This window comes from Heterocephalus glaber, unplaced genomic scaffold, assembly GCF_053883595.1.
Source record: "Heterocephalus glaber isolate CG9 unplaced genomic scaffold, H.glaber_assembly_v1.0 deba00001760, whole genome shotgun sequence".
NCBI lineage: Eukaryota > Metazoa > Chordata > Mammalia > Rodentia > Bathyergidae > Heterocephalus > Heterocephalus glaber.
The window spans coordinates 3,497,564-3,509,839 of record NW_028258457.1 but is presented as its reverse complement, the minus strand read 5'-3'; the positions used below and the strand labels follow the sequence as shown (position 1 = coordinate 3,509,839).

General features: G+C 55.0%; 1 protein-coding gene and 1 non-coding gene across 2 annotated transcripts; both read right to left on the bottom strand.

Annotated features, from left to right (window-relative positions):
- Positions 1-99: 99 nt before the first annotated feature.
- Positions 100-7,875, bottom strand: Cnn2 (calponin 2). Its single transcript, XM_004865983.4, has 7 exons — positions 7,717-7,875; positions 3,603-3,724; positions 2,750-2,816; positions 2,518-2,655; positions 2,213-2,329; positions 1,982-2,128; positions 100-1,616 (listed from the first exon to the last, which is right to left on the bottom strand). Exons 1-7 carry the CDS (start codon positions 7,777-7,779, stop codon positions 1,347-1,349), a joined length of 924 nt encoding a protein of 307 aa, XP_004866040.1. The 5' UTR covers positions 7,780-7,875; the 3' UTR covers positions 100-1,346.
- Positions 7,876-11,999: 4,124 nt separating this feature from the next.
- Positions 12,000-12,106, bottom strand: LOC147821183 (U6 spliceosomal RNA). Its single transcript, XR_015447573.1, has one exon. It is a non-coding gene; the product is annotated as a U6 spliceosomal RNA (small nuclear RNA).
- Positions 12,107-12,276: the final 170 nt, after the last annotated feature.

The window sequence follows — 12,276 nt, the reverse complement described above, 5'->3', positions numbered from 1 at the left end:
CCAAGGCTGCTTCTTCTCCCAGAGCCTCTCCTCCAAAGAATCAAAGCAAAGCCACCCTCCACACCAGGGTCACCTGAAGGGACTCCCAAAGTTCAGGTATTCTTTCTTAAAAATGGAGGCTTTTTTATTGCTTTTGGTCCACATTCATATTTCACATTATCTCATGGTCCAGGGCCCCTTGAGTGGGGGTCCGTGTCCAGTACTTGTTGGGGCAGCGAGTGCAGGGATCAGAGGGGTAAGCACAGCTGGTCAGGCCCAGAGTGGGAAAGAGGGGCTTTGAATCCCAGCGGGGGCCAAGGTGGGGCAGGCTAGGGATGCAGGCTGGCTTTGCCTCAGCCGCTCTGCACTTCATTGTCCTCCTCTCCCTTGGCCTCGCCTGCCGCAACCTGAGAAGGCTCAGGGTGGCTCACCCGGGGCTCCTCAGGACACCTACATTTTAGGGCTGTGGCCCGTCCCTTTCCCAGGGGACCCACGTCCTATCATCTCCTCCTCCACCACCCCTAACCCAAACCCCCTGCAAAAAAGAAAAGAAAAGAAAATTTACAGTTGTCTTTCGTTCAAACAGCCTGAAACCTTTGCGGGTACAGAAACCACAAGCTGATGGGGGGAGGAAACAGGAAACCACCTGGGGGCAGTTTCCTCTTCCTGGTCCTGCCTCTCCCCCACACAGCTCTGCCCAAAGCCTGCTGGGAAATCTGGGGCCTGGGACTCCCCACCCCACAGCACCCCAACATGGCCAACTCCTTCCCCACACAGTGGCTCAGTCCTGAAAAGGTACAGAAACAGGATGGGCAGGGCCAGGGTATAGTGATGCACACCTGTCATCCTAGCACTCGGGAGGCTGAGGCAGGAGGATCGCTGTGAGTTCGAGGCCAGCCTGGGCTACACAGTGAGTTCAAGGCCAGTCTGAATAACATAGCCAAGTCCTTGTCTCAAAAAAAAAAAAGGCCCGGGGATTTAGCTCAGTGGCATCGATTTGAGCTTGCCTTGCAAGCGCAAGCTCCTGAGTTTCATCCCCAGTACCAAAAAAAAAAAAAGAAACAGGATAGGGGAGCTGGGCGTGGTAGTACACACCAATAGCCCAGCACTCAGGAGGCTGAGGCAGGAGGATCATTGCAAATTCGAGGCCAGCCTGGGCTACATAATGAGTTTGTTCTAGCCTAAGATACATAGCAAGACCATGTCTCAAAAAACAAAAAAAGGAGAAAAAAAAGCCCCCAGCCACCCCATCCCACCCAACCCCACAGCACTGAATATGTTAAAAAAAAAAAAAAAAAGAAAAGAAAAAAACCACAGAAAAAACAAAAACCCGGATGGAGGGACCATGGAAGGGTCAGTGGGGTGCCTCAGCAGCCAGCTTCCTCCTGATAGTAGGGCGGGTACTCCGAGGCATCCTCTGGGAGGTTGCTGGTTCCAGAGGGTACCCCATCTGCCACTGTGCCCTGAGGGCAATACTTGGGATCATAGATCTGGCGGCCAAGGCCGAACACCTGGCCACTCTGGTTGGCGCCCTGTGTGTACCCCATCTGCAGGGACATGGAGGAGTTGTCACACTTGTCGGTCCCCAACTTGGTGTCATAGATGTGGCGTCGGGTCCCTGGAGCCTTCATGCCCACCTGGAGAAAGAAGCGAGGGGGTCAGTGTGGGGCAGGAAGGGAAAAGAGTCCCCCAGTTCCTGGGTGGTTTCCTCTGCTGCTTTGACATCAGGTACAAAATCCCTAGGGGGCCATACACCATGGCACACACCTGTCACCCCAGCACTCTGGGATCCTCGGGGCTTGAACTGGGGATCCTCCTGCCTCAGCCTCTCAGAGTGCTGGGATGAGAACCGTGCACCCCCACAACCGGCTTCCCAGGATCTTAAAAATTGAGAAGAATCTCGAGCAACCTTTTGGGGGAAACTGAGGCACGGAGTGGGGTGGACATTTCCCCAGTGAGAGAAACAGAGCTGCGGCTGGACTCTGAAGCCTGCAGTGCCCACCTGGCTGGCGCACTTGTTCGTGCCCATCTGCAGACTGATGGTGGAGTGGTCCATGGGGGGCAGGATGTGGTTCTTGGGGTCGTAGAGGTGCCGCCGGGTGCCATAGGCCGTCATGCCCGACTGGCTGGCGCACTTGTTCGTGCCCATCTGCGGGAGGTACGGGAGGGGTCAGGCTGGCCACCAGGCAGACTCCCCGGGAGGACACCAGGGCCCGCGTCACAGCAGGGTCACCTGCAGCCCGATGACACACTGCCCGGCCTTCATGGTGGCATCGTCAAAGTTCCGCTGCTGCTTCTCTGAGTACTTCACCCCGATGTCCACACCGCTCTGCAGCCCCTTCGTCTTGGCCTGGGGAAAAGAAGGTAGAGGAGAATGGAGGCTGGCTAGCACATCTCGATTCAGCCTGAGCTACACAGAGAAACTGTGTCTCAAAAAAATGAAAGAAAAAAAAAAGAGAGAGAGAGAGCGACTGTGTACATTGACCCCCACCATGCTGTGCAACTCCAGGCAGGCTGCCCTCCCTCTCTGAAGCTCACCTTCCCCGCCAGCGCAAGCAGAGACACCTGGACCTGCGTCATGTTCCCGCTCTCAAACAGGTCATTGGCCTCGAATAGGTCCACGGGGTTCATGCCATAGCTGACCATGGCCTTGATGAAGTTGGAGAGGTTTTCTAGCTGGGAGGAGGAGGGGAAGGGGATGAGTGGACCTCAAGTCTCACCCCGTCCCTGGGCCCAGGCCTGTCCTTCCTGCTCCCTGGCGGTGCCTCACCTGGTGCCAGTTTTGCATGGAGCGGTTGATCTTGGGTACAGAGCCCGGCTGCAGCTTGTTCATGAGTCTGGGGGGACAGGAGCAGGGTCCGCGTCAGAGCTGGAGCCTCAGAGGCCGGGTTGAGACCTCCCCAAGCTCAGGTCTTCTGGGCAGCCTCGCTGCCTCTCTTGATGTGACTGACTTCCTCTCTCTGTCTTTTCTTGTACAGTGTGACCCAGGACCATCACACTGAGCTTGATTCCCAGCTCCACCCCCCTTGAAACAGTCTTGCTAGGTTGTTCAGTTGCCCAGGCTGGGCACAAACTTGCAATCCTCCTGCCCTCAGCCTGCCAGAGTGCTGGGGTGACAGGTGTGTGCCACCGCACCTGGCTCTGTTATTTTTTTTTTTTTGGTACCGGGGATCGAACTCAGGATCTTGTGCTTGCAAGGCAGGCGGCGGAACCACCGAGCTAAATCCCTGGCCTTTGTTACCATTTGTAATGTGCAAACTGTGGAAGTCTGAATGATGTCCCATGAAATGGGCACTGTAAGGTTCGGATGTTCACCACTGGAGATACCAGATGGGGCAATAAGACAAACAAAAGCCCAGTGCAGTGGTCTGCCATCCCAGATACTCAGGAGGCTGAGGCAGGAGAATCTCAAGTTTGAGTCCTCCCTGGGCAACTTAGCAAGACCCTATCTCAAAATAAAATAGAAAGGTCTGGGGCTGGGGTGCAGCTGAGCAATAAGTGCCTGCCTAGCATGTGCCAGGACCCTGGTTTCCATCCCTACCTCTGAAGAAAAGAAAACAAAGATGAGAGGAACAAAGGCACCCAACCCACACTTAGTGGAAGTCAGCCCCCGGTCCACTCACGTGCACAGGATAACCCCATCCTTCAGGCCCTTCTGGAAGTCAGGGCCGATGGCGAGGCCTGTGAGGCCCTCGATCCAGCTGCGGAGCTCGGCCTCCTTCTGCGGGTTGTACTTGGACAGGAGCTGGAGGAGTGGAAGGAGCAGAGGGCGAGGGCTGAATGGTGTGGCCAGGGACTCCAGGGAAGGAGGAGACAAAAGGGCCCAGAGGCCGCGGCCCTCCCAAGCACTCAGGCTCACAGCTCACACTGGCTCTGAAAAACCTCTCCCTGGAGCAGGGCGTGGTGGGGCATGTCTGTCACCCAGCACTCTGGGAGGCTGAGGCAGGAGGATTGCAAGGTCAAGTCCAGCCTGGACAATTTAATGACTCAGAGAGACCCCATCTCAAAATAAAAAATAAAAAGGGGCTGGGATGTAGCTCAACGGAAGGCCCTGAGTTCATCCCCAGGGCACAATTCAGTGGCAGTCAGTACATTCAAAATCATGTGCAGCCACCGGCTCTAATTCCAGACATCCCATCACCCCAAAACAACCCCTTCCCCATGAGCAGCACCAGTCCCCTCCCCAGCCCCGCACCCCCAAGTCCACTTCCTGTGTCTAGAGTCGCCTGTCCTGGGTGTTTCCTGTCCATGGAGCCCACACTGTGTCCTCTGTGTCTGGCGTCGATCTCTGAGCGCGGCGTCCTCAAGGTCCCTCCACGCTGTAGCGAGCGTCACAGCCTCATTCCTTTTCTTTTTTCTTTTTATTTTACTTTTTGGTTTTTTGAGACAGGGTCTCACCAAGTTGCCCAGGCTGGCCTCAAACTCACAGTGATTCTCCTGCCTCAGCCTCCAGAGTGCTGGGGTGACAGGTATTATAGGAGTGTCTAGATGTCCCCCCAAAGCCTCACGCAGTCATAGGTGGGGCTTTTTCAGAAGTGGCTGGATCTAGAGTGTGTGATGCTGGGGTCAAGGGTGTGTGTTGACTAAATTAGTCCACAGACGGGTTTGGCATAGTTCTGGGTAGGATTAAGGGTGCCCCACCCTGGGTGTGAGTGCTACCTGAGTGTAGCCTGGATAAGATATAATGGACAAAAAGGGTCATCACTTTGCTTGTCACTTGTTGCTTGCTGTCTTTTGCCTGCTCTTTGCCATGAACTGTTTCTCCTTTGTGATGCCACCCTGCCTTGGAGCCACTATGGACTGAAACCTCTACAAACTGTGAGCCAAACAAACCTTTCCTCTTTGAACTTTGGGTGTCGGGTATTTTGTCTCAGCAAAGAGACTAAGACAGCAGGTGTGTGCCACCGAGCTCGGAGCCTCACCCTTCCCTCCATCGCCCACCATGTACACCCAAGTGCTTCCCACTCCCAGCTACTGCCAGTCCTGTTGGTATAAACCCAGCAAGGCAATGTCTGGCCACCTGTTTTCCATCTCTTGCATGTGTCTCAAGACAGCAGGGTCCCATGGGGACTGTCCAGTGTCCCTGCCTCCCATACCAATCCATATTCCTTCTGGCGTTTATTGCCACCTGCCAGTACACTGTGCACCTCCTTGCTTTACTACCTACCTGGGCACGATGGCACACACCTATAATCCCTGCACTAGGGAAGCTGAGGCAGGAGGATCTCAAGTTGAAGCCCAGGCTGGACAACTTAGTGACTTAGCAAGTGAAAAAATAAAAACAGGGCTGGGGATGTAGCTCAGTGAGAAAGCCCTGGTTTCCATCTCCAGTACTGTACCACTAAACAAACAAACAAACAAACAAACAAAAAGAAGCCAGTTGTGGCTGTGCCCCCTCCCCCCCTCTCAATGGAGAGAAAGGTCCCTTCCTTACCTCCCTTTCTAACTCCCCAGGGACTAGAAGGTCCCTCGAGGCGCCCTTCCCAGGCCTGATTCCTCCTCCCAGCTCCGAGCCCAGCTCCCCAGTGACCAAGGACAGCTGCTTCTCGTCTGAGCCTCAGTTTCTCCATTCGCCTGCAGAATCAGTTGCATCATGGCTGTATGTAGGGGATACAGGAAGTTGAACCCAGGGCCTTCGAACTAAGATACATCCAGCCCCTTTTCACTTTTTATTTCCACACAGGGTCTCGCTCGGTAGCCAGCTTGTCTACCTTTCGACCCTCCTGCCTCAGCCTCCCGGAGTGCTGGGCTGACAGCCATGAGGCACCATGCAGGGCTGCATGCGCCTCAGGCTCTCCTTCCAGGAGCCCCACTTCCTGCTTCCTGCTCTAAACCTGGGGCACAGGATTAGTGCACCCAGGACAGAAGACAAAGTCGGACAATCCGCCTGGCCAGCCCACTCTGGGGGCCCCTCGATTCTCACAGCCCAAGCTATGGTTGGGCAGCTGGGTGTGCCTGGCCCAGCTGGGCTGTATCCCTGGGGCAGTGGCTCTGGGGACCCACGTCCAGGCCCCACCCGCGGCCCGCAGTGGTCACCTCCCTCCCGCCCCTCCGCGCATTCCAGCTGCCCTCAAACTGCCAGGAATGCGGCCCTGGCCTCTGAGGCTAAATTGGGACCAGCTGTTCCCAGAGGCCTGGACCCCTGGCAGGGACGGCACGGCACGGCTGCTCAGAGTCTCCCTGGGCATGGGCGGCCTGCCACGGGTAAACTGAGCCACGGGCATCACGCAGAGGTCTGTGGATCCCCTGGGCTGAAGCAGCTGTAACGTGGACCGGCTGCGTGCTGGCAGCCACTGGAAGCGCGTTTCCAACCAGGGCGTGACCTGTGCGTGACCATGGCGGCCGCCAGCGCCACGCCCACCCTCCGGCTGGGCAAACTGAGGCCCGCCTGGGCTCAACTGGGTAGAGCAGCGGACCCCCTTTCTGTCCCCTAGGCTGTCCCTCCCCACTCCCTCTGCCACCCAGCTGGGTCAGGGGCCGTCTGGGGTCCAGTCTTGGCTCTGCCCCTGGGAAGCTGTGTGGCTTTAAGCAGCCCAGCAACCTCTCTGGGCCCCAGAATCTTAACCTCGCTATGTGTCAGGGAGATGCTTTCTGGGCTCTGAGATAGCACCCTGAGCTTGCAGAGGACCCCAACCCCATCCTCGACCTCTCCTGGCCGAGGTGGCCCCAGGAGCCCCAAGGCAGGCCTGGTAAACTGCGTGCTGGGACTGGCCCGCTGGGAGGGCATATTCCCAGATGCCTGTGGGAGCCTGTGCCCCCCCCTCCCCCGCTCAGGGATGACTGCACTCAGAAGGTCCCCCGCATGTCTGGCCCTGTATCTGGGATCAGCACCTACTCTTTCCCAAAGACGCTCTGCTGTGTGACTCTCAGCCTATCTGCCCTTCTCTGATCTAGGGCCAGAAGCACTTTCTGTCTTTACATTTTTTTAGTATTGGGAATGAACCCAGGGTCTTCACGCTGAGCTAGACTCCCTGCGGGTTTTTTTTGTTTGTTTGTTTTTTGGTACGCAGCAGGCAGCAAAACCACTGAGCTAAATCCCTGGCCCTCCCTGCCCCTTTTTATTTTGAGAAAAGTTCTTGCTACTTTGCTCAACTGGCCAGACGGGACACGACCTTGCGATCCTCCTGCCTCAGCCTCCCAGAGTGCTGGGAAGACCAGGTCCACCAAGAAGCACTTTCTGAAACACTCCCCGGGCCACGCAGCTTCCAGGTGATGAACCCCATGCACGGAGAGGACCCCGTGCTGTCCCTAACCTCATGAGACTGAGACGGGAGAAAGCGCGCAGCGGATCTGAGTCCTTGGTCCCACTACCCCAGGTGTGAGTGGCTGGAAATTCCGCTGGGGCCCCCCACACCCTCTCCAAAAGCCACCAGCCCCGCCCCCTTCCCCTTCCACACCGGAGCACCCCAAACGCGGAAGTGATAAGGAACGGACAGCTGGGGTCCCTCTAGACCCTCTGAGCTTTCTTGGGCCTCCAACCTTCAGGAGCCCCGTGGGCGGGGGTGGCCCTGGGCAGGGGCCAGGATGCAAGAGGTCAGACCAGGGCCCCCTAAACGTTGGGGACATGAGTGGTCACTCCCCCTCCCCACCCAGACCTCAGACCCAGGCGCCCCCAGATGTGCGGGAGCCTCAGGGCAGCCTCGCGAACCCCCAGATGGCAGGGAGACAAGGTCTCCCTGTCCCCCACGGTGCCCGAGGTCCCCGAGGGCTGCTCCGCAGGTCGGAGCTCGCCCTTACCCGGTTCTTGACCTCGGCCGACAGCCCGTACGAGGGTCCCTTGTTGAACTGCGTGGAGCTCATGGCTGGGACGCACGGGCGACAGACACGGACAGACGGTACAGGGACCCGGGATGGGACCCGGGCGAGCGCCGGACGGGACAGGGCGGACGCCGCCCCCCGCCGCTGATTGGATCGGAGCGCAAATGCCCTTATAAGGCCGGGAAGGGCCGAATTCCTGCGGCCGCAGACTTCCTGAGCCCCCGGCCGCCATCGACCCCCGCCCGCCGGCGAGGCCACCCCGGCACTGCGGGAAACTGAGGCAGGCAGGGCAGCGGCTGTGGGCTGGCCCGACAAGGAATTACTCCTGCCCTGTTCGTCCTGCTCTGAAGTCTCCCTCTCATCTTTTCTGGTTCTCAGTTTATCTATTTGCATAGTGAAAATGAGAACCCTTCTCTGCCACTTAAAGGCACCTCCCAGACTGTGCCTTTCCTCCCAGGAACTCTCACAGCTGGGGGATGGACAAGGGGACAGGCAGGTTCTTCAGTAGAGGGGCCAGGGTGGGGCTGGGGTTTTGATGGATGCATAGAAGTTTGCCAGTGCAAAAGGGAATGCTCTTTTGGTAGAATAAAAGGGTGGCGGGAAGGTTGTGGCGATCCAATCAGCTGGGGAGACAGGGGCCTGTGTAGGAAAGAAAGGGCTTTGAGTGGAGGGCTGAGGGCTGATGGGAATCAGGTGAAGTGGTGAACGGAAGTGAGTTCAGGTTAGGTCGGGGGTGACATCGGGGCAGGCACACAATGGCAGTTCAATAGGTGCTTGAGCTCAGAGGCTTCCAGTGGATCAATAAGTTACTAAATGTCAGTAGTTTCGCGGCCTGCTGCGCAAGCACAAGGATCGGAGTTCAATCCCCCCAACCCACCCCGTAACAAAAAGAAAAAAAAAAATTAAAATTTGGGCTGGGGATGTAACTCAGTGGTTCCCGTGCCTCCCTCAAAGCGCAAGGTCCCGAGTTCGATCCTCAGTACCAAAAAAAAAAGTTACTAAATGAGCTGGGCATAGTGGCGCACACCCGTCATCCCAGCACTCAGGAGGCTGAGGCAGGAGGATCGCCATGAGTTCCAGGCCAACCTGGGCTACGTAGGTAGATGAAGCCCAGCCTGGACTACATATCTAGTCCCTGGCTCAAAAATAAACATATAAGGGGAAGGGATTCAGCTCAGTGGTTCCGCTGCCTGCCTCGAAAGCACAAGGTCCCGTGTTCGATCGCCTGTACCAAATATATAAATAAAAATAAATTACTAGATGAGTAAAGGAGCAAATGAATTCTCCTTCAGTTCGTTCCCTCACCTGTGTGCTGAGCAGAAGCACTGCCATGTCGCTAGGACCCCCTCCCTCAGAGGGGCGTCTGCAGGGGAGTCTACTTGAAAACTGCTCAAAGAATATTGCCTGTTAAAGAGGGGATGGGAAGTGGGGTTTTGAGGCTTGAGCAAGAGTTGGACACAGCTGGTAAGTGGCTGGCTGGGCTCCTCCAGAACTCAGGGATGACTCCCCCACCCCTCCTGGGAGATGGCTTCTCCCATGCCCTTCCTCTGGGACATCTGTTTGCTCTTTTGCCACCTGTCATTCTCCCATCCCATCTCTCTGAGTTTGAGTCCCAGCAGGGTGGTTTTAGGCAAATCCTTGTCCTTCAGGGTCTCCAATTTGAGGTCTTTGGGGAATGGGCCTTGGGGCCCTGGACACCCCTGGAGGGCCAGCTGTGGGGCTAACAGGCAGCACTGTGGACCCCTCAACAGAGATGCAGGGGCAGCTAGGGGGTCCAGGGAGGGCCCAGGGCTGGCCCAGGGCTGGCTTGGACCCTTCAGGCTGCAGGGATCCTCCTGCTTCAGCCTCCCTACATGTCCTTGACTGCAGGTGTACACCACCTCCACTGGGTTTCTTTCCTTTTAATCAATTTTAAGTTCAAATTAAAAACTGGTGGGAGCCAGGGATTTAGCTTAGTGTTTCTGGCGCCTGCCTTGCAAGCACACGGTCCTGAGTTCGATCCCCGATACCAAAAATAAAATAAAAAAAAAACTGATGGTGCATTTCAGTGTTTGTTTAAAGAGAGAGCCTTACCTTGCTCTGTTGCCCAGGCTGGGCTTAAATTTGCAATCCTTCTGCCTCAGCCTCCCAGAATGGTGGGATGACAGACACATGCCACCTGTGCAGAACTTTTCTACCTTCTGTGTATTCTGGTGTGTTGGTTCCTCTATAAGGGCACAGAGGACCAGTTGCTCTTCGAAACAGGACTGAAAAGCCAGTTGTGGTGGCACACACTTGTCATCCCAACACTCAGGAGGCTGAGGCAGGAGGATTGCTGTGAGTTCAAGCCCACCCTGGGCTCCATAGTGCATTCAAGGCCAGCCTGAACTACATATCCAGACCCTGTCTCAAAACACCTAAAACAAACAAAAATCAAAACAAAACCAACCCAAAACCAAAACAAACAAAAAACAAATCAAAGCTGAACATATGGTCTGTTTGTCTTTTTACACAAAAAGTTTGCCGATCTTTGGTCTTAACTCTCAGCATCCCAAAACCCAGGAATCCTCCTGACCCAGACATCCCAGAATTTGAAATCCTGGGGATCTGGCACTTCAGCGTGCTATAGTTCCAGACATCCAAGACCTCAGATTTCCAGAATTCCATGCCTCAGTCTAACCTGATGATTTCTTTTTAATCTGATGATCTTGATGCTCCCTATTTCCCACCTTACAGATCCTGGCTGCACACTCAGCTGTGTGGTTTTATCACCAAATCCATACCTCTCTGAGCCTATGTCTCCATATCTGTAAAATGGGCATGATAGAAGTGTCTTTCTGGGGCCAGTGTGAGGGAGAAATGGGTGAATATTTGCAAAGTAAGCTGGGCATGGTGGTTCATATCTGTCATCTCAGCGACTTTGGGAGGCTGAGGCAGGTGGATCACAACCTTGAGGCCAGCCTGGGCCACCTAGAAAGACACTGTTTGAAGCCTTGAACGCTGTATTCCAGGCTGGCCTCGAACTTGCAGTGATCCTTCTGCCTCACAGGCGTGTGCTACCATGCTCAGCTCACTGTATTGAAATTTTACAAAAAATTGTTTATTTGTTTACTTTTGAGACAAAGTCTCACTACTCGGTCCCAACTGGCCTTGAACTCACTATGTAGCCCTGCTTCAGCCTACCAGGAGCTGGCATTACAGGCATGCACCACTAGGCTTCGCTCAAAATTTTAAATTTTTTAAAGGGCTAAGGGTGTGGCTCAGAGGCAGAGTACTTGCTTAGCATGCATGAGGCCCTGGGCTCCATCCTCAGCAAAAGGAAACACAAATATTACCAGAGTGCTAGGCAGACGCCTGGTTAGAGATAAGGGTGGACTTCCTCAACAGATAACAGAAATTTAGGAATTTCAAGCTGGGAAGCAGGAACCTGGTGGGTCTCAAGGACTTCTTGGCTTTGAGAAGAGCAGGCTGGGCCTCTGGGCCACCTGGGCTCCTCACCCTAAATGTCACCGTCTGCTCAGATCTCACCATGGGAAGGTTCCCGGCCCTGGAAGAACAACGGCTGGGAGAAGCGTTTTGGAGACCCTGAACTCTGCTCCATGTGATCCCCGGGCCCGGGGGAGCCCAGTGAGGACTGGTCACTTACAGCCACAGACTGGTGACAACGACAGCAAATAACAGTAAACAATGAAGTAATCTCAAGCCAGGCGAAATGGGTATGCTGGTAATGCCAGTACTCTGGGAAGCTGAAGCAGGAGGATCACTGAGAGTTAGAGGTCAGCCTGGGCTACATAGGGAGACCCTGTCTCCAAAAACAAACAACAAACAAATAAATTAATGTCTCTGCTGGAGACTCGTCCACCCCGTCGTCCCCAGTGGGATGTCGAGCAGGTGGCACACAGCAGATGCAGGCTTGGTCCCCGCAGGCTGGAGGCGGAGAGTCCCAGAAATGAAGGAAGACGGTCTTCTTCAGCTGTTCGATTCTCAGAATTTCCAAGAAGAGCACTGGAAGGGCACAGAGGGCAAGTGGAGCAGGTAGGTGTAGTGAATACCGAAGATGGGCTGGCAAAACCATGCTTTCCCTCTCTTGCATACAGTAGGCGTTCAATAAACGCCTCGGTCAGATGTCGTTGAGTCCAGTGCCTTAGCAGCCCTGCCAAGGTCGGGGCGGCCGAAGGCTCAACCAATCGCAGACTTCCCCGAGAAGAGGTGAGGCGGAAAGAGGCCCTCTGAAGTCGAAGACTGGGAGCAGTTGTGTGTTTTGTGACCTCACCCCCACCCCAAAAAATATGGAACGCTTCACGAATTTGCGTGTCATCCTTGCGCAGGGGCCATGCTAATCTTCTCTGTATCGTTCCAATTTTAGTATATGTGCTGCCGAAGCGAGCACATGAACTGCTCTGTAGCCTGAGGTATTTAAGGACTCATACCAGGAATACTTTACACTTAGGCTAATTTGTCATCAGTTTATACTTGATATATTTTCACAAAATATCTCCTCTCATCGTTTACTTTGAATTTTTCTAAGCACACTAAAAGCCTGAGATGTTGACTAACTTG

Coding starts and splice junctions, on each gene's coding strand:
- Cnn2 (XM_004865983.4), bottom strand. CDS start 7,779: ATGAGCTCCACGCAGTTCAACAAGGGACCCTCGTACGGGCTGTCGGCC. Junction 3,725..7,716: donor CGGCCGAGGTCAAGAACCGG/GTAAGGGCGAGC, acceptor CCACTCCTCCAG/CTCCTGTCCAAGTACAACCC. Junction 2,129..2,212: donor AGTGTGTCATCGGGCTGCAG/GTGACCCTGCTG, acceptor TACCTCCCGCAG/ATGGGCACGAACAAGTGCGC.